This window comes from Leptonychotes weddellii, chromosome 15, assembly GCF_054177405.1.
Source record: "Leptonychotes weddellii isolate Sample4059 chromosome 15, ASM5417740v2, whole genome shotgun sequence".
Classification (NCBI taxonomy): domain Eukaryota; kingdom Metazoa; phylum Chordata; class Mammalia; order Carnivora; family Phocidae; genus Leptonychotes; species Leptonychotes weddellii.
In genome coordinates, this window is record NC_138383.1 from 37,705,974 (window position 1) to 37,728,732 (window position 22,759).

Sequence of the window (22,759 nt, forward strand, 5' to 3'; positions counted from 1 at the left end):
GGTATTAAGGAGGGCACGTACTGCATGGAGCACTGGGTGTTATACGAAAACAATGGTTCATGGATCACCACATCAAAAACTAATGATGTATTGTATGGTGACTAACATAACATAATAAAATTAAAATAAAATAAAATAATATCTATTACTGGTAAGGATAGCAGAAAATTATTTTTTCAAATATTCCTGGTGAAAATTTAATAGTCACAGTATCTTTGTAAAGCAATCTGGCTATATCAGCTTAAATAAGAAATGCATCTTTCAACCAGGTAATCCCATACCTGAAATTTTTATCCAAAGAAATAAAAGCATTAGTAAATAAAAAACACATGTACAAGGATGATTTCTGTGGTATTGTTTATACATGAAAAAAAAGAGGGAGAGAGAAAGAAAGAGATTAAGGGAATGGTTATCTGTGGGGAAATGTTTAAAAAAATGATGGTACATCTACATCTTGGAATATCATGCAGCATTTATAAAATTGAATACATCTATACCAGTTGACTTAGAGGAGTTTTTATGCATTATTACTGAGTGGAAAAAGTAAAATATGGAGAAACATATGTAATATAATCCCATTTTTGTAAAGCAAATAACAAAAACTATATGGATAGATAGATAGATGGATAGATAGGTAGATAGATATACATAGGTACACGTATTTGTATACCTATAGCTACACGAGCCTAGAGAAATGTTCATGACAAAACATGTGGTCAACTGAAATGAGGCTCAGAATCCACCATTCAGAGTGGTCCTTAAAGACTTCCGAAGGCAGAGTGCTTTCTCAGAGATATTTATTCAACTCAAGTTTTTAGAATTAGCTAGATAGCATGAAAAGTCAATACTAGTTCTTGGAGCATTCTATTTAAAAAAATCAGCAGGAGATTTGCTTTGTTGAATGAGGAACAATGATCTTCTAAGTATTAACCAGGATCAGAAATTCACTGTTCATGTTTCACCACCAACTAGGTTCATGTTTCAACCAACCATGTCTCAAATAGAACTCCTAGAGATTAAAAAAAATAATAATAGATGAAATTAAAACTACTACATGGGATTGGGTATCAGATTAGACACTGCAGAAGAAAAATGAGTAAGCATGAAGACATAGCAATAGACACTATCCAAACTGAAGGGGGAGGTGGATATGTGAGTAGTTATAAAAGTCCTTTATCTTCATTTAAAATTTTATTTAAATGACAATTTACTCTTTGAAGCAAACCTATGACAGGTTATTAGTTTATATCATGTAGAAGTGAAACGTATGACAATAGCAAAAATTATAGGTGGGAGAAAATAAAAGTAAGTTTCTTACATTAGGTGTGAAGTATATATTATTATTTAAAGGTAGACTGTGGTAATTTAAAGTTGCATAATGTTAGACCTAGAACAATTACTAGGAAAAAAAGATATAACTGTTAAGCTAATTGTGCAGATAAATGGAATATTAAAATGTAATTGAAAGAAGGCAGGAAAGGAAGCAAAAACAAAGAAAAAATGGAACAAATAGCAAAATTCTATATTTAAAGCCAACCATAATGCTAATTACATTGAATGTATATGGTCAGTATTGTCCAGTCAAAAGGCAGAGATTGTTGAGCTGGATAAAAATGCAAGAACCAGGAGAGAGCTTGGGAAGATGGTGGAGTAGAAGGACCATGAGCTCACCCCATTCCACATTTACAACTAGATACCATCCACATCTAAGTCAGTAAACCATAGAGTGATACAAAGACTGGCAGAACAAACTCCACAATAAATATAGAGAAGAAGGTGCATCTGAAAGGTTAGGAAGGTCAGAAAGGTGGACGGAGGTTGCTGGTAGGTGGGAAGGAGCTGTGTGCATGGAGAGGGCAGAAAAATAGGCCCTCACACCAGGGAGCTCACACAGGGAAGACTAATCCCCACAAGATTTGACTTTAAAAACCAGAGGGACTGAATTCTGTGAGTTTGTAAAACCAGTGGGACTTGGAGCCTGGAGCTTTAAAAGTCCTCTGACTTAGCACCGGGCAAGCTGGGAGGGTGAGTGATAGCTGGCTTGCCACCCTTAAAGAGACAGCAACCTGCTCAGAGAGGCAAAAAAAAAAAAGGCAGTTTGCACAATGCCAGGGCAAAGGGGAGATAGAACTGTTCACACTGATTTCGCAGCATGTTGGGGAGCTTCTTTGAAAATGAGGGAGCTGGCAGGCACTATTTTCCTCCTACTATTTCCACTATTATCCCCCCAGCATAAACACAGAGCCATGTGGGAGGCAGCACTGCACAGACACTTTTAGCCTAAGTCCAGGGCTCAAGGCTCATCACAGTCACCAGGTGCACAGCTGCCACTAAGGGCCTCCAGCCACTTTTGCCCACTGAGCTCAGCCATCACCACAAGCTGCACCCAGCGTCACACCCCCAGCTGCCCCATCGTGCAGCCCCCAGCCACTGCAACACTTTGGGGGATCTGGCATAGGACTAGTGGCCCAATGCAAATTTTGCTAACACCACTGCCCTACTGCCAAGTTCCCTGGCAGGCACACCCCCTCAGAGCTGGCCTGCCTGGGTCCCACTAACACCACAGAGAGCAAGCACAGCCCACAACAGGCAAAGAGTCAGTGCAGATGACTGCACTGAAAGGAAAAGTGACTCAGACATAACAGTAGGGCATAAACAACATACATAGGATACTCTCCTGAAGTGCCAGGTTTTGGTGAACAGGGGAATACTGCACTGCAGGGCACTCCAGGACCATCTCTTCATAAAGTCACTACTTTCAAGAGCAGAAGACATAGCTGACTTTCTTAACATGCAGAAACAGACACAGAGAGGCAGACAAAATGAAAAGACAGAGAAATTTATCCCAAATGAAAGAACAGGACAAGACCACGGCCAGAGATACAGTGAAACAGATATATGTAACATGCCTGATAGAGAATTTAAAGCATGATCATAATTATACTCACTGGATTTGAGAAAAGAGTAGAAGACATGAGTGAGACCCTTAACACAGAGATAAGAAATAACATAGCAGAGATAAAGGGCTGAATAAGTGAAATGAGAAACATGCTTGATGGAATGAATTGCAGGATGGAAAAAGCAGAGGAATGGATTAGTGACTTAGAAGACAGAGTATTGTAAGGTAATAAAGCTGGACAAAAGAGAAAAAAAATTACACAAAATGAGAATAGACTTAGGGAACTCAGTGACTCCATCAAACATAATAACATTCGCATTATAAGAGTCCCAGAAGACTAAGAGAGAGAAAAGGGGACAGAGAATTTATTTGAAGAGGCACCTGGGTGACTCAGTCATTAAGTATCTGCCTTTGGCTCAGGTCATAATCCCAGGGTCCTGGGATCGAGCCCTGCATCAGGCTCCCTGCTCCACGGGAAGCCTGCTTCTCCCTCTCCCACTCCCCTTGCTTGTGTTCCCTCTCTCACTGTGTCTCTCTCTGTCAAATAAATAAAATCTTTAAAAAAAATAAAAAAGAAAATTTATTTGAAGAAATGATACCTGAAAACTGTCCTGATCTGGGAAAGGAAACAGATAATCAGATTCATGAGGCACAGAGAACTCCCTTCAAAATCAACAAAAGCAGACCCACACCAAGACATATTGTAATTAAATTTGCAATATATAGTGATAAAGCAAAAATCTTAAACACAGCAAGATAAAAGAAGTCAATAACTTACAAGGGAAAGCCCATACGGCTAGCAGGATATTTTTCAACAAAAATTTTGCAAGTCGAAAAAAGTAGCATAATTATTCAAAGTGCTGAATGAGAAATATCTGCAGCCAAGAATACTCTATCCAACGGCACCTGGGTGGCTCAGTCAGTTAAGCATCTGCCTTTGGCTCAGGTCATGATCCTAGAGTCCTGAGATTGAGCCCCATGTCGGGCTCCCTCCTCAGTGGGAGCCTGCTTCTCCCTCTTCCTATGCCCCTCCTCCCCGCTTGTGCTCTCTCTCTATCACTCTCCCTCTCTCTCAAATAAATAAATAAAGTCTAAAAAATTAAATCTAAAAAAAAAAAAAGAATATCCAGCAAGGCTACCATTCAGAATAGTAGGAGAGATTAATAAAAGCTATATGATCATCTGACAAAATTCAACACCTATTCATCATTTATTTATTTATTTATTTTAAGATTTTATTTATTTATTTGAGACAGAGAGAATGAGAGACAGAGAGCATGAGAGGGAGGAGGGTCAGAGGGAGAAGCAGACTCCCTGCCGAGCAGGGAGCCCGATGCGGGACTCGATCCCGGGACTCCAGGATCATGACCTGAGCTGAAGGCAGTCGCTTAACCAACTGAGCCACCCAGGTGCCCCCTATTCATCATTTAAAAACAAAAACAAAAAACCTCTCAGCAAATAGAAATAGAATTTCTTTAACCTAATAAAGAGCATCTATGAAAAACCTGCAGTTATACTTAATGGTGAAAATTTTAATGATTTCCTCCTTATATCAGGGACAAGGCAAGGATATCCACTTTTATTTAACACAGTACTGGAAGTAGTAGCCAATGAAATAAGGCATGAAAAGAAAAAGAAAATTTTCTTTATTCAGGAATTTCATGATCTCCTATGTATAAAATCCTAAGGAATCTTTCTTTTTAAGATTTTATTTATTTATTTGAGAGAGAGAGCATGCACAAGTGGGGGAAGGGGCAGAGGGAGAGGGAGAAACAAACTCCCTGCTGAGTGTGGAGCCTGATGCGGAGTTTGATCCCAGGACCCTGTGATCATGACCTAAGCTGAAGTCTGATGCTTAAATGACTGAGCCACCCAGGTGCGCCAATCCTAAGGAATCTTTACAAATAAAAGTTGAATTCACTAGAACATATACGTGATTTAGTAAGGCTAAGTCTATCGCTTCCTTTTCATTTTTTTAAAAGATTTTATTTATTTATTTTAGAGAGAGAGCACAAGTGGGGGGAAGGGTATGCGGAAAGGGAGAATCTCAAGCAGATTCCACACTGAGCCTGGAGCCCAACGCAGTGCTCAATTTCACAGCCCCTATGTTTATAGCAGCATTATTTACAATAGCCAAATTATGGAAGCAGCCCAAGTATCCATTGATAGATGAATGGATAAAGAGGAGGTGCTATATATATATATATATGTATATGTATAATGGAATATTACTCAACCATTAAAAGGAATGAAATATTACCATGCCTCTTGGAAAATAGAGGGACCTTAAGACTTGGAATGTTTACATTTGGATGAAAGCTAAGACTTGAGCTACAAATCTCTCTAAGCCTCCCTTGGCAGCAAAAGCAATCCCTTCTCTCCTACTTGAGAATATTAACTTTTCTTTCCTTAGAGTCCCTATGATAACTTCACTTAAGGCAATTAGTTTGCAGGGGTATGTCTATTTTCCTTAAGGTCCACCTGTACAACATTCATTGCCTTTAGACCCAAAATTGGGGTCAGATCTCAGCATGTCCCATCAGGACAGTCAAATCTGTACTGAGAAGTTATTGTTGGTACTGCAAGGGAATAACAAGTTTTTGCTCATTCATAGCAGCAAAAACCTGGAGGATATGTGTGGGAGTAGTTTATAAAACTTTTATTTTTTTAAAAGATTTTATTTATTTATTTGACAGAGAGAGACACAGTGAGAGAGGGAATTCAAGCAGGGGGAGTGGGAGAGGGAGAAGCAGGTTCCACAGGAGCCCAATGCAGGGCTCGATTCCAGGACCCTGGGATCATGACTTGAGCCGAAGGCAGACGCTTAATGACTGAGCCACCCAGGAGCCCCTGTTTATAAAACTTTTAGACTAAGAAGAATGAATATAAGTTTGGATTGGCTCAAACTTGTCAATATTGTTGTACTTAGAAGATTTACTTAGCAGTAATATTTTGAGTATACGGGAATGGTTTTAACAGTTCCCTTGGTAGGTAAATTGAAACCTTGACCCAAATATGGCCTACATTCAATGAGATTGAGATGCCAGAATCTTCTTGGCATACTATAGAGGAAGAAATCCAAAGGCTAATGTTGCTAAAGTTGACTTCTCTTATGTAGCCTGCCTATTATGAACCTTTACCATATCCTCCCAGAAGGCCCAGATGATACTTTCTTGAGAAATACATTAATGAGGGGGAGCATTAGCGTCTCTAAAAAGCTGTTTGGTAGCTGTCCTCTGTAGGCTGAAGATGATGATAGTAGACACTGCCATTGAAATTATGGGATTCCAGAGTGATAGAAGACAGTGTTTAACTGTCAGAGACAAGGTCTACTGGTCAAAGTCTGTGCTTATAGATATCATAGATAAATGGTATTTTGACTCAATGCCCAAGATCAAAGTCCATAATATAATGGGCTTATTTTGTCTAGGACTCACACTATGGCTATTTACCTACTTAATGTATAATTGGAATTACCACAATGAACAGCAAAGAACTAGAGTGGCTATCTGAAAATTTTGACCCACATGGATTTTCTGTGGTGATAATGGTTTCCTTAGAGGTTAAATACATAGGATGTCTACCAAATTATCACTAAAGTTATTTACAGAAAATCTCTAACTATGGGGCCAGAAACATGAGTTGAGACACCTCAGTGGAGAATCTTGGCTTCTTATCCAGTTTCCAGACAATTTACACGCCCAGAATTCTTTGATTTAGAACAGGAGGCTGGCTCTCTTGAGGAAGAATCCTCAAGATTGCCTCAAGCATATACAGTAGATCTTACTCCAAGTGTTCCTCAAAAGACCTATAGCCATTTACTAGGGTGGAAAACATTGGAAAGAGGGAAATATCCCAGACTTTCTGAGATTACCAGACACTGACTCCAAGTTAATACTAATCCCTAGAATCTCAAAATGCCCCAGTGGACCATTGGTTAAAATTAGAGTTTATGGCTAACAGGTGATAAATGCTATTTTGGTCTCCCAATTAATCTGTGTCTTTAGCTATGTTTATTTCTGGTTCCTGAATGTATAATTGGAATAGACATCTTCAGCAACTGGCAGGATCCTCACAAATTGGAGGCTGAAGGCTATCATGGTAGGAAGCACCAAATAGAAACTCCTGAACTTTCTCTTCTCTGTCTGCCAGAATTTACCATTTGGTAAATTTACCATTTACCAAACAAACAAACAAACAAACCCAAAACAATTCCACAGAAATTAGACATAAAAATATATGAATGATGTGAAGGATACAGAAGAAGTAACATTATCACATTCTTGTCTGATTCTCCTCTTTCGCCTATGCAGAAGATAGATCTTAAAGAATGTTTGTAGGTTACTATGACTCCATTTGCAGTTGTTCTTCACCATGTGGAATCTTTATTGAACCAAACTGACACAGCCCCTCACTCACAACTATTGGATTGTCAAATACTGTTTTCTCCAGAGCAGTTTACAAGGACAAACAGAAGTTTGACTTTACCTGTCAGCACTGTACTTTTATGCCTTACCATAGAAGTAAGACAGCCCTCTTTCTTTCTATTATAATCTAGTATGCAGACATCTCACAGAATGTCAGATCTACTACCTTGATGATTTCCATCATGGCGATTGGACCTGCTGAGCATGAAGAAACGTTAGATGCCTTGGTACACCCATATGTGTCAGAGGGTAAAAGATAAAAACCATGTAAAATCAGGGTTTACTACCTTGGTGAAAGTTTTAGCAGTCCAGTAGTCTGAAGCATGACAGGATATCTCAAATACGAGGCAAATGTGCCACCTGCCACAAAGAAAGAGGCACAATGCTTATTGGACCTTTTTACATTCTAGGAACAACCTTTACTCTCATGTGCTGCTCTTCTACATTTATTGAGCTATCAGCTGCGAGAGTAAGTCCCAGAGCAAGAAAAAGCTTTGTAGACTTTGTAGGCTGCAGCACAAAAACTCTTCTTTACCTTATACCTTATCACCTAGATGATCCTACAGTATCTGAAGTGTCTGGGGCAAATTGGAATGTTATGGCAAGTTGTCATAGAAGAATTACAGTATAGGTTGCTTGAGTTATGGAGCAAAATCATGCCTCTACTAGTGTTTTTTTTCTCCTTTGAGAAACAGCTCCTGTGTGTGATTATACTGTGATAAAAACCATTTGCTTATTATCTGTATACTTTTATGAATGTATGTTGTATTTTTTTAAAAGATTTCCTTTTTAAAAACTCTATGGAAATGAAGGTCCAAATATAGCAGAAACAGTTATAAAAAGAAGAACAAGTTGGGGGGGATTTCCCTGTGTTTTTTTTTTAAATATTTTATTTATTTATTTAGACAGAGAGAGAAATCATGAGCAGAGAGAGAGGGAGAGAATCCACTGAGCATGGAGCTGGTCCTGGGGCTCGATCCCATGACCCTGAGATCATGACCTGAGCCGAAATCAGGAGTCAGGCGCTTAACCAACTGAGCCACCCAGGCGCCCTGATTTCCCTGATTTTTTAAAAATAAAGCTATATTAACAGAATATTGGGCCTGGCATCAGATTTATGAGTATGTGAGAACTTAGTGCATAGCATAGGTAGCAAATAATTCAGTGAGAAGAGACTAATCAATAAATGCTAAGTTAGGACAATTGGGAAGAAATTAAAATTAGGTTTGAGCCTCAATAATGAGCAAAAATAAGTCCTATCTAATCAAAGACCTGGATGTGGAAAACAAAATTATAAAAGTTTTAGAAGCACATATAGAGCATGACTTTTGACCTTGGTATAGGTAATATCTCTTAAAGAATACCTCAATAAGCACAAACCATACAAGAAATAATTGATACATTTGGCTACCTCAAAATTAAAAACATTGATATGGCTAAACTCACCAAAAGTTAAATTAAAAAATAAGAGATTTGGGGCGCCTGGGTGGCTCAGTTGGTTAAGCGTCTGTCTTCGGCTCAGGTCGTGATCCCAGGGTCCTGGGATCGAGCCCCGCATCAGGCTCCCTGCTCAGCGGGAGGCCTGCTTCTCGCTCTCCCACTCCGTCTGCTTGTGTTCCCTCTCTCGCTGTGTCTCTCTCTGTCAAATAAATAAATAAAATCTTTAAAAAAAGATAAGAGATTAAACTGGGAAAGTGTATTTACTATATAGATAACAGAATGATCATTATCAAAACTTTACAAATTAATAAGAAAGAGACAACTCTTCCCAACTGAAGAAAGGAAAAGGACATAAAAAACCCTTCCATAGATGAGGAAACACAAATACATAATAAACATATGAAAATATATTTAATCTCACTAATTATCAGGGAAATGCAAATTAAAATAACCAGATACCATTTTTAACCCATCAGATTGGGAAAAATCATGAACTCTAATAGTATCAAGTATTGGCATGAATATGGAGAAATGATATTCTCATTCAATAATAGTGAGAAGTAAATTGGTATAGGTATTTTGTGGAGCAATTTGGCAATAACTACTAAAGCTGAAAATACTCATAGTAGGGATGCCTGGGTGGCTCAGTCGGTTGGGCATCTGCCTTCGGCTCAGGTCATGATCCCAGGGTCCTGGGATCGAGCCCCACATTGGGCTCCTTGCTCAGCAGGGAGCCTGCTTCTCCCTCTGCCCGATGCTCCCCCTGCTTGTGCTCTCTCTCTCTCTGATAAATAAATAAAATCTTAAATGATATGCTATATGCTGGCTAACTGAACATAATTTAAAAAATGCTCATAGTATACAATCCATTAATTAACACTTTTAATTATTACCCTAGGGAAATGTTTATACATGTATGCAAGGAATGTGTATAAGCATATCCACTGCAGCATTATTTTGGTATCTAAACACTGGAAATAATCTAAATACCCATCAATAAAGGGACTTTTAAAAAAAGTTACAGTGTTTTTGGGGCACCTGGGTGGCTCAGTTGGTTAAGCAGCCAACTCTTGATTTCCACTCAGGTCATGATCTCAGGGTCCTAGGACTAAGCTCCACACTGGGTGGAGAGTCTGCTTGAGGATTCTCTCTCCCTCTCCCTTTGCCCCTACCCCCTCAAATAAAAAAATAAATCTAAAAAAATGTTTTTTAAATTACTGTGTTTTCATATTATAGAATACCATACAGCAGCTAAAAGGAATAAAATATATTTCTTTACATATATGAATTGATCTCAATGTTGAGTAAATAAAAGCAATTTTAAGAAGTACATATGTACTATGATATCAATTATATGTTTTTAAAGTCATTAAACATATGCAAAATATTAACAATAATCATTTCTGGATGTTGGGAACACAAGCGTTAGTTTTATCATTTTCTCTATTTTTCTGTAGTTAAAATGTTTCTCAAAAATGATGCAAAAAAGAACAAGTAGGGAGTGGTTAAGTGTTTCAAGTGCCATATTCAGGTCTAATTAGATAAAAACTGAGCATTATACATTGGATTTAGCCAGTAACTATTATTAAGTCAGTAACTTAATTAAGCATCTATTAAGTGCAAGGTAAGTAACTATTAAGTCAGTAACTATTATTAAGCAGCTATTAAGTGCAAGGTATTTTGACTTGTCACAGCATGGGGAAGTAGAGTATAAGCCTAAAGGCAAGATACAGCTTTCATGATTTTGACTCTGTAGCTTTTATTTACATAATGATGGTAGTGGTGGTGACGATAAAAGCTTCAATAAACCATTTACATAAAAATCTCAAATCTCCTGTATCAACTAATTGCAAACTTTCTGCTTAGGTAGGGTTTTTGGATCGGCAGAGGACATTGGCCTTGCTGGAAACATTCTATGACCAAAGTTCAAAAACGCTTAGAAGTTTGCTGCGAAACCCAAGACAATGTAAGTGCCATTCAGAGGGAGTATGCTCAAACTAGAATGACGTAATATACTCCTATGATAAAAGTCATTGTATTCCCATGGAATCCCTTCACATGATATCTCCCTTAGATCATGATAGCTGATCTAACTTCATTCCTCACAAAATTCACTCTTCATCACAACTAGATGTATTTTTCACTATAGTCCAATACTAAAAGTTGTCAAGTTAGAACTCAATTTTAAGTTCATTCAAATGAAGAGGTGCTTGAGTGGCAATCTGAATGTTTTGGAAATTAAGTTGGTAATGGTAATTCCAGTTTTAATGTCCAACTTAGAATTCTAAAATTTCTAAGAAAAATGTTTCCTTCTCCCAAGCATTTTTACTTCTCCACTTTTACTGAAATTATACAGTAAGATATCTTTTTTATATTACTACCAAAACAAGGAGGATTATGAGGTTTTTTTTGAGAGGGAGAAAGGGGGGAGGGGCCAAGGGAGAAGGAGAGAGAGAATCTTAAGCCGACTCCACGCCCAGCACAGAGCCTGATGTGGCACTTGATCTCACAACCCTGAGATCATGAACTGAGTTGAAATCAAGAGCCGGATGTTTAACCAACTGAGCCACCCAGATGCTCCATTTTTATTTTTTAAACAGAAAGCCTTTGAATGGATGGGTTTTCCAAAGAATGTCGATAATTTAGTTCTGTGTGAAAATAGTGGGACACTTAAAAATCTATGGGTGATATGGAGTAGTCCTGGACACCAGAGTTGTTTTGTTATTATTGTTGTTTTACTGTTTGAGTGGGATTCCGGTGAATGCTATCCAATCTTTCCCTAGAATTCTGAACCAGGTGTTCACATAAGTTGTGGAGGAAAAGAATTGAGGAATGAAGAAGAAAGAAAGGGAGAGAATAAGGAAGGGGGAGAAAATGAATATTAGGAAAACATAGCCCAGTGAATGATAGAGATTTGCTTTTATTTTGATATTGTAGATATTTAAAAGGTATTTGAGGTGGAAGACATGTGTCCTCTTCCTCATCTCTATGCTATGCTTGTTGTTGGAGGACCATAAATAGAGGATAAATTCTATTGTCTTGGCAGTCTAAGCAACTCTCCAAGTAGAAAAGGAAGAATCATGCTATATCCAAAACCACACCTATTAGGAAGGGGTAATTTCTAACTTACAGTAGTGACCATCTTTTATGTTCCCTTGAATATCTTTTTTGCTTTTATTGTGTTGTAGGTAAAGGTAACTGTTATTTATTTAAAGCAATAGGCCTATGTTAAATTACTGTGATCAACACTGTATTGCATTAATTTACTAGCTCTGATTCTTCATTATAACATCAATTGTTTAGGGAAATATTTTTTTTTTTCTGCATTAGGGCCATTCATTGAATTTGAAGAGATAGACTTGCCTGAGTTCTGGGGAGACATGGATAATCAGAAACATATTTATGAAGACTTTGACAAAGTGCTCTTAGAGATGAATGCATTACTTTCTGAAAAACATGCTAGCAAAACCCAAAGCAAGTTGTTAGAAACTCCAGAAGATCAACATAAACATGATGAACATAATGAATCAATACTGCCAGAAGAGCAGAGAGAGACGACTTCAGAACAAGAACCAAACAGAATTTCAACCGAAGAACAACAAGACAGAGAGTCAACTGGAGAAAAAGAACTATACAGAGAATCAGTAACAGAACAAGAAACCCACACAGGGTCAACTCCAGAACAAGGATCAAGTAGAGAGTTAATAGAACAAAGACCACATGGTGACTCAGTCATAGAACAAGGGCCACCACAAAGAGTGTCATCTTCAGAACAAGGAGTCAACATAGAATCAACTGCAGAACAAGGACTCTACAGAGAATCAATATCAGCACAAGGACAACATAAAGGGTCAACAGCAGAACAAGGATCACACAGAGAGTCAGTAACAGGAGGAGCACACAAAGGGTCAGTTGCAAAACGAGGATCACACAGAAAGTCAGTAGCAGAACAAGGATCATACAGAGAGTCAGTAGCAGAACAAGGATCACACAAAGGGTCAGCTGCAGAACAAGAACCATCCAGAGAGATAATTCCAGAAAAACAACAGGATTCAACTTTACAATCAGAAAGAGGTAGTATCTTCAGAGAAAGTAAAATATCTAGGGAGGCTACTTCCTATGAGTACACTGAAATCTCCCCACGGGAAGAGAAGACTCAGGAGCAAATATATGAAGAGGAACTATCTGTGAGTCCTGAACTGCAAGAGGAAGTCCCGACGTCAAGAAGAAAAGATCATCTTTCAGGTAGTAACACATTTCGCCTATGACATCAGCTTCATGTTTGTGGAGTGATTGTTTAAGTCTTTTCAGAAAATACTCATTCTAATTAGGATCTTTTCTGGCATACCAGATCATTCAAACCTTAGATATTTTGCTACGCAACATGTGTCTAGGCCTTGAACAATCAATTAAATACAAACCAGAATGTTTCTATTGTCAATTTACCTCGAATTCCTTTTGCACGGGAAGCCCATTCATAAGGAAGCAATCTGGTAATATTATCTATATAGAAATATAGAAAATTTCACTGGACTCCTGAAAAGGCAGTAGAAGCCCTTTCGGAGTTTTGTTTTGTTTTTTAAGATTTTATTTATTTATTTGAGAGAGAGAGAAAGCGGGAAGAGACGCAGAGGAACAGGGACAAGTAGACTCTGTGCTGAGCACAGAGCCCAATGCGGGGCCCAATCCCAGGACCCTGAGATATGACCTGAGCCAAAAACAAGAGTCGGTTGATTAACCAACTGAGCCACCCAGGGGCCCTAGAAGCCTTTTCATTTTAAATGTGGTGGTGTCTAATATTAGAAGCCACTTTTTAAAATGTCTTTTATTTCAACTATAAACTGGATCTTGCATTTTTCAGTTATATAAGATGTGTGTTCTAGAAGAGTTTCTGAAAGTTATATTTAAGACAGAAAACACTCTGCATGTCAAATATTTATTCTGCAGAAGACTTTTCCTCTGAATTGCCTATGCCAATGTATGCCTTTTTGTTGAAAGATTCGAGCTTCTTAGAAAGCCAGTCTCAATACCACTTAAGACCTCAGTTAGGCATAAATATTTTTAAAGTTCTGCTCTTTAATTTTAAAGACCCACAGTCCCAAAGAAAATCCTTATTCAAAACTCCTAAGACATGAGTAACCTGTGTTCTAGATTCTACATTATCAGTCACTAAATTGAAATATCTCATTTTTTCAGCATTATGTTTGGTTGTCCATAAAATAGGGCTATTAATTTTTGGCTCTCCATACATAGTAGGGATGCAGCTAGGAAAATCGTGAAGTTACTATTCAATCAGTTGTTATTAGTAAGGACTTAATTTTGTTAGGTGTAACAGTGATCCAAAATGACAGTGTCTTAAAAAAAAACATAAACAAAACCAAAACAAAATAGCAATGTCTAAACAACATAGGAGTTTCTTTCCTTTTGATATAAAAGTTAAAACTTATATGACAGTTCAGTCCCATGAACTCAGCAGTGGCTCAAGTTCTATCTTGTGTCCCCTCTAACCACATAGTCCTGGATGACTCACTACCGTGTCCATATTCTAACCAAAAGGTAAGGAGAAAAAGAAGGGGTAGGCATTACATCACTTGCCCACACATCACATTGGTCAGAATTTAGGCATTTGGTGACATCTAACTGTGACAGAGGCTAGGAAATGTAGCCCTCAGATTGAGTGGCCAAATTTGGGTACAACAAATAGCTTTTGTCATAGAGCTGCTCTCAACAACTGAAGTTATTAAGTGATATCATTGTGGTTGAATGTGACACAACATAAATGGGAAATAACCTGATAGAACGTTTTTGTTGTTCTATATGCAAGGCATTTTTCTCATTCATTAACTTAGGAATATATCATAGAATATATAAAGTCCAATTTATAGGCATTTTCTTTTTTTTCTTTCAAGTTTTTATTTAAATTCCAGTTCATTATAGCCACTTTCTTTTGTTCCTTTTAGAAACGACAAAAAAGGAAAGTCAGAAAGATCCATCCTGTGAAAAGTCCCAAGAAATAGAAGGAAAGTCATGGTCAGGTGACTCATTTAATCCTCCTTTCATTTATAATCTAGAACAAAAACATTATGAAAGTGAAATTAAATTGTCTGTGTTATGGAATGTGTATTTTGTAGGCGAACTTTTGACTTGTAACTGGAAGATGAATTGTATCAAATGTGAAGATGAGGAACAAGCAAACTTACTCCTCAGTAACTCCAGGTTTACAGGTACATGTTAGCAACCAAACTAGGAAGACTAGATGGCAGTCCAATTGATGAATTTAATTTACTGTGGTACCCCATGATAAAAACTGAACTTAGCCAAGACATGATGGCAGGGTGATTCTTGCATTATTTTGTCCCTGAGCTGATGGATCTAAACATAGACAAGATGAATGTTTTTGGTGGTAGTGTACATGTAGGCATGTGCTACTGAGGGATGCTTTTCTGCTTTAAAACATATGCTTTACTATACAATTTGTTTTTACCATTACATGGCCCTACAACCGCTTTGAAGCTATGATCCAGGTATACAAAGGGAATCAGATATCAGATATTAGAACTCAATAGAAATCAATCCAGGCTAATGGGTATTAAGGAGGGCACGTTCTGCATGGAGCACTGGGTGTTATGCACAAACAATGAATCATGGAACACTACATCAAAAACTAATGATGTAATGTATGGTGATTAACATAACAATAAAAAAGTAAAAAAAAGAAAGAAAGAAATCAGTCCAGCGATTCCTCTCCCTGGTAGTTCCATAACTTAACATGTGAGACAGGTTTGAATCTGTCTTGTTTTTAAAGACTTATAAACTAAGATCGACTTAACAGAGAGAGCAAAGAGTAGCTTTTAGCTCTCAGATAAACCATGTATTTAACAATGATTGTTCCAACAAGTACTCATATTTTACTGCAGTGCTATTTTATCATTTTATCTTCCACCAACAAGTAGTAGAACTAATTATATTAAGATTATTTTCTTCCTCTCTGCAGATTTTTTTCTCATTTAAGCCTGGGTCAAATAACAAACTTTCTATCCTCAAAATACTTTGGTAAAAATGCATGGCATCGGTCAAGCTCCTGTGGCCTGCTAGTTCGTGTTCTTCTTCTCCTGGTCTTACTTCTTTTTTTAAAATTTATTTTAAAAGATTTTATTTATTTATTTGACAGAGAGAGAGAACACAAGTAGGCAGAGCGGCAGGCAGAGAGAGAGGGAGAAGCAGGCTCCCCGCTGAGCAGGGAGCCCGATGCAGGGCTTGATCCTAGGACCCTGGGATCATGACCTGAGCCGAAGGCAGATGCTTAACCGACTGAGCCACCTGGTCTTACTTCTTTATTTCAGTTTTGCTTTACCATTTAAAAAAACTGCATGGGTGATTATTTTTAGGTCATGTCAAATCTCATATGGAAGGCATGAGGGCGTGAATGATTGAATCGGTGAATAAATCAAACATAAGTCACTGGGCTGATATTTTATGAAATATACTTCATATTATAAGACTGGGCTCAAGATAAATATATTAGTCAAGACTCTTTGGGGGAGAGGTTGCTGTAGTATTTATAGATTTATTTAACTGTCAAATCCAAACCACAGCTGGCTTCAGGCACAAATGAATCCAAGGGCTCAATAACAGCAGTGAGACACTGTCTCTGCCTCTCAGCCCTGTTCCTCTCTGTGTAACTTTCAGTTTTAGGTCGTTTTCTCCATGTTGTGATAGAGATGTCCATAAGAGTATTGCTAAGCCTAGAGCCTATGTTCAGGAATCAGAATGCTAAAAGAGTGATTCTTCCCCATTAGTTCCCAAAAAGTTCTGGGGCTCATTCTCATTGGTATTTAGTGGATCACATTGCTATCATATGGGAATCATTGGCCAGACCTATATCACATGGTCTTGTAGCAAAGGTGGGGGATGCTCAGTACCACCTGATTCATCTAAATCTATAAAGAACTTACCAAACTCAATACCCAAAAAACAAATAATCCAGTTAAGAAATGGGCAGAAGACATGAATAGACATTTTTCCAAAGAAGACATACAGATGGCCAACAGACACAGGAAAAGATGCTCAACCTCACTCCTCATCAGGGAAATACAAATCAAAACTACAATGAGATATCACCTCACACCTGTCAGAATGGCTACAATTAACAACACAGGAAACAACAGGTATTGGCGAGGATACAGAGAAAGGGGAACCATCTTACACTGTTGGTGGGAATGCAAACTGGTGCAGCCACTGTGGAGAACAGTATGGAGGTTCCTCAAAAAATTAAAAATAGAGCTACCCTACAACCCAGCAATTGCACTACTAGGTATTTACCCAAGGGATACAAAAATAATAATTCAAAGGGATACATGTACCCCGATGTTTATAGCAGCATTATCAACAATAGCCAAATTATGGAAAGAGCCCAACTGTCCGTTGATTGATGAATGGGTAAGGAAGATGTAGTGTAGGGGTGCCTGGGTGGCTTAGTAGGTTAAGTGTCCTGAGATGGAGCCCCGCATCTGGTTCTGCGCTCAGCGGGCAGTGTGCTTGTCTCTCTACCTCTCCCTCTGCCCCTCCCCCCACTTGAGTTTTCTCTCTCTCTCTCTCAAATAAATAAAGATCTTTTTTAAAAAAAGAGAAGAAGATGTAATATATATTACATATAATATATAAAATATATATAATGGAATATTAGTCATTAAAAAAGAATGAAATCTTATCCTTTGCAGCGAAGTGAATGGAGCTAGAGTATATTACGCTAAGCGAAAAAGTGAAAGACAAATATCATATGATTTCATTCATATGTGGAGTTCAAGAAACAAACAAGCAAAGGAGAAAAAATAAGACAGAGAGAGAGAGAGAGAAACAGACTCTATAATTGTAGAGAACAAACTGATGGTTACCAGGGCAGAGATGGGGGGGTGGGGGGAATGGTTTAAACAGGTGATGGGGACTAAAGAGGGCACTTGTTGTGATGAGCACAGGGTGATGTATGGAAGTATTGAATCACTATATTGTACACCTGAAACTAATATCACACTATATGTTAACTAACTGGAATTTAAATAAAAACTTGAAACATAAAAAAATTAACATAAAAGAATAAGATGATAAATTAGATCTCATCAAATAAAACTTTTGTTTCTTAAAACATGTCATTAAAGAAGTGCATATATAAGCCACAGATATGGAAAAAATACTTAAAATATTTGCAAAATTTATATCTGACAAAGGACTGCTATCCAGGAAATATTAAGATCTTCAACAACTTGGGCGCCTGGGTGGCTTAGTTGGTTAAGCGACTGCCTTCGGCTCAGGTCATGATCCTGGAGTCCCGGAATCAAGTCCCGCATCAGGCTCCCTGCTCAGCAGGGAGTCTGCTTCTCCCTCTGGCCCTCCCCCCTCTCATGTGCTCTCTCCCTCTCTCATTCTCTCTCTCAAATAAATAAAAAAATCTTTAAAAAAAAAAAAGATCTTCAACAACTCGAAAATAAAAATAAAAACAACATAATATAAATTAGCAGAACATGTTACTAGATGCTTCACAAATCAAACACATAAGAATGAGTAATGAACACATGAAAAAGTGTGCAATGTCATTAGTCATCATGAAAAACAGACTAACATTACAATGAGAAACCACTACATATGACCCGAATGGCTAAAATGAAAAAGACTGACAACACTGACTCTTGGCAAGATTGTGGAGAAACTGGAACTCTTCAGGATTGTTGGTGGGAGTTTAAAATGTTACAGTTACTTCAGAAAATATCTGTGTGTTGTAAAACCAAACACATATTTACCCATGATCCAGATATTCCAATCCCAGTTATTTATCCAATAGAGTTAAAAGCATGTTTACAACAACAACAGCAAAACATATATAAGAATATGTAAACCAGGTATATTTATAATAGCCTGAACTTTCTGGAAACATTCCAGGTATCTATCAGTAAGAGAATAAATAAAAATTGTGACATATTTATAAATCAAATATTACTCAGCCATAAAAATGAACTATTGGTACATGTGAAATGAAAATAAAAATATAAGCTGACAGTGGGGAAGAGATGTTTTCTTCATGAAGGGAGCGTGGGTTTCTGACAGGAAAAAAAGTAGCAGATGTTTATTACAATATGTACTTGTATATTTTCTCTAAGCTTTAAGAAATTGTTCACTTTACTGTTTGTTGTATGTTTCCTGCTTAATAGACCTACACTCAGTTATCAGAAATATTCAGTCTTACAAGGAAGTAAAAGGTAGAAGTGCTTTCAATGGAGTTTCCTTAAATCTGCTCCAGTTTGTGCAACTTCTGGAAACATTTATTGGTGAAGATGCCCCCTTGTGTGTCAGTGAGACCCTCACATCCTTTTTTAAGCGGGGCTATGTTGAAACAAAAGAAGAGAAAATAAGTGGCTTAGAACAGGTGAGTAATATTATTTATCAATAAAACAGGTGGAGTCACTATTATTAATAAATCTCTCAACCTCAGTTGCTCCTAATGTGGCCCTTTAAAAATTTATAACCAAGGTGCCCCTGGTGGCTCAGTTGGTTGAGCATCTGACTCTTGATCTCAACTCAGGTCTTGATCTCAGGGTCATGAGTTCAAGCCCTGCATTGGGCTCCACAAGGAGCGTGAAGTCTACTTAAAAAAGAAATAGGGCGCCTGGGTGGCTCAGTCGTTAGGCGTCTGCCTTTGGCTCAGGTCATGATCCCAGGGTCCTGGAATCGAGTCCCCCATCGGGCTCCTTGCTTAGTGGGGAGTCTGGTTCTCCCTCTCCCTCTGCCCCTGCTTGTGTCCCCTCTCTTGCTGTGTCCCTCTCTGTCAAATAAATAAAATCTTAAAAAAAAAGAAAGTTCCTTAAAAAAAGGTTTATAACCAAACTTATCGCTTTATTTCAATGAGCAGAGCCATTAAGTATTTTATTTTATTGTCAAATGTTCTGAGATCACACTCCAGAGAATTCATTCCCCTAATAATAACATGATTGCTGGTGGCAGGAGATGGTTTATCGTACAGCTTTCTTTTTCCTCCTCTGAAGCTTGAAGAGCAGATTCTGAAGAGTAGAAATGTGTATGTTCAAAAAATGTGTGTGTATGCACACTATCTGCTGTGTGAATGCATTTACTAATGCACATACCTAGGGGTACAATTATGATTTGTATATGTATTTTTATTCATGTGAATCCAGGTGATCCATGTTTCCTAAGAAGTCAGTACCTACTTGATGATAGATAAATGCATACACCTTAGCTGATATAAACAATTTATGTGCCCTTTTATGAAATATATACATTACATTCACTGGACATATTCACTAATCTCAGCAGCCTTATGAGTCTTCTCAACCTAATTCTAGAATTGATATCCCTTTTGCCTCCTCAATTGCAATTTCCCCATTTAACCAAATGCTATATATTCACTTTCTTTTAGCAATTAAATCTATCTAGATAATAATTTAGTTACTATCTGACTGATATAATTAATCTAGTAAAAAATCTAAACGGTAAATAAAATCAATGTCAAGTTAGGTCAATGTTAAGTTATAAAAAATAATTTTTGAACACGGTCATTTTTTCATTGTTTGAACACTGCCCTTCATCCTCTTTCAATACACAGCATATCTCACCAAGAAGCCAGGTAGAGTATGCCATGTGTTTATCATATTCCTAAACAACCAGCGAGGGAGTGGAAAGGAATGAATCAAAGACTCTTAAGGAGTGTAGCCCCTTTCCTAAGTTAACGTGCTTTAGTCCAATGCAGAGAATGCCTGTTTTTTGTTGTTTTGTTTTTTGTTTTTGGTCTACGAGTGAAACAGAGAAATGGTATTTAGATGATTAAAATTAAATGCTTCATGTCTGCCTTCAGTTAAGGTCATGATTTCAGGGTCCTGGGATCGAGCCCTGCATCGGGCTCCCTGTTGGGCAGGGAATCTGCTTCTTCCTCTCCCTCTGCCCCTCCCCCCCGCTCCTGCTCTCTCTTGCGCATGCTCATGTTCTCTCTCTCTCAAATAAATAAAATCTTTTTAAAAAATTAAATACTTCATTTTCCCATTAATATCATGCTTAGTCCCAGCTTTTTTATAAAGCTGTTTTTAGAAATAGTGCTGTGCTTTTTGGGGAAAAACATAGGTTGGCAGCTAGCACAATGGATAGTACGTCCTGTGCTTTGTTATCCTGTTTCTATCCTAGGCTAGACAAAATGCTTCCAGAGCCCGACGGGAACTTCTCCTAGAAGCCGTGTTTCACAAGTGGGACAGTGATGGCTCAGGCTTCCTGGATCTGAAGGAAGTTGATGAACTCTTGTACACATACAAGGAGGGAATGGAAAAAGAATCTATGAAGAAAGGTAAAAAGATAAGAATTTTCTTATTAAAGCTGTGGTAACAACTTGGCTTCACATTTTCCAGTACTATGACATATATAGTTAAAACTCTGGTTCTGAAACCACAGGACACCACTTCATACCTATTAGTATGGCTATAATTTTTTTCAGCTTTATTGAGATATAATTAACATAGAACATCATGTAAGTTTAAGGTGTACAGTGTGTTGATTTGATATATTTATATACTGCAAAATGATTACCACAGTAGCATTAGTTAAACACTTTTACCACTTCACATAATTACCATTTCTTTTTTGTAGTGAGAACATTTAAGATCTACTCTCTTAGCAACTTTTACGTATATAATACAGTATTGTTAACTATAATCACCATGCTGTACATTAGATCCACAGAACTTATTCATCTTATAATAGAAGTTTATGCCCTTGGGGGCACCTGGGTGGCTCAGTTAAGCATCCAACTCTTAGTTTCTGCTCAAGTCATGATCTCAGAGTCATAGGAATGAGTCCTGGGTTGGGCTTTGTGCTCAACGTGGAGTCTGCTTGAGATTCTCTCCCTCTCCCTTTGCTTCTCCCCCTGCTTGCACGTGCTCTCTCTCTCTCTCTCTAAAAATTAAAAACCTTAAAAAAAAAGATGTTTATACACTTTGACCAACATTCCCCCAAATCTCCCCCACCTCCAACCCCTAAGAACCACCATTTTATACTCTGAGTTTGGCTTTTTTAGATTTGACATATAAATGGTATCATACAGTATTTGTCTTTCTCTGTCTGATTTCACTCAGCATAATGGTTTCAAGATCCATCCACGGCAGCATTCCATCTTTTTCATGACTGAATACTATTCCTCTGTGTGTGTGTGTGTGTGTGTGTGTGTGTGTGTGTGAGAATCACATTTTATTTATCCATTCATTCATTGATGGACACTTGGGTTTTTTTTCATATCTTGACTACTGTGAATAATTCTACAATGAACACAGTGGTACAGATATCTCTTCAAGATAGTGATTTCATTTCTTTCCATTAGATACTCAGGAGTGGAATTGCTAGATAATATGGTAATTCTATTTTTAATGTTTTGAGGAATCTCCATACTGTTTTTCCTAGTGGTTATACCAATTTACATTCCCACCAGCAGTGCACAAGAGTTCCCTTTTCTCCACATCCTTGTCAACACTTGTTATCTCTTGTCTTTTTGGCACTAGCCATTCTGACAGGTGTGAGATGGTATCTCATTGTCGTTTTGATTTGCATTTCTCTAATTGTAAGTGATGCTGAGCATCTTTTCATGCACCTTTTGGTCATTTGCATGTCTTTGGAAATATGTCTATTCAGTTTTTTTGCCCATTTTTTAGTGTCTTGTTTTGTTTTTTGCTGTTTAGTTGTATGAATTCCTTATAAATTTTGGATATTAACCCCTTGTCAGATATATGATTTGCAAGTATTTTCTCCTATTCCATAGGTTTCCTTTTCATTTTGTTGTTTGCCTCTTTTGTTGTGCAGAAACCTTTTAGTTTCAGGTATTCCCCCTTAAATTTACTTTTGCTTTTGTTGCTTATGTTGTATGGCTATAATTTTTTTTTATTATGTTATGTTAATCACCATACATTACATCATTAGTTTTTGATGTAGTGTTCCATGATTCATTGTTTGC

At 37.6% G+C, this 22,759-nt stretch overlaps 1 protein-coding gene across 1 annotated transcript in view; it reads left to right on the forward strand.

The window, feature by feature from the left end:
- The window catches only part of EFCAB5 (EF-hand calcium binding domain 5), a gene marked incomplete at its 5' end in the record, with an annotated part of 95,521 nt that overhangs the window by 46,415 nt on the left and 26,347 nt on the right, over positions 1–22,759 (forward strand). Inside the window, 8 exons of the mRNA XM_081805987.1 lie at positions 7,458–7,575; positions 7,737–7,795; positions 10,633–10,732; positions 12,097–13,011; positions 14,727–14,801; positions 14,898–14,990; positions 18,969–19,183; positions 20,950–21,140. Of these exons, the coding sequence (XP_081662113.1) occupies positions 7,458–7,575; positions 7,737–7,795; positions 10,633–10,732; positions 12,097–13,011; positions 14,727–14,801; positions 14,898–14,990; positions 18,969–19,183; positions 20,950–21,140 (1,766 nt within the window). The remainder of the gene's footprint in view (positions 1–7,457; positions 7,576–7,736; positions 7,796–10,632; positions 10,733–12,096; positions 13,012–14,726; positions 14,802–14,897; positions 14,991–18,968; positions 19,184–20,949; positions 21,141–22,759) is intronic.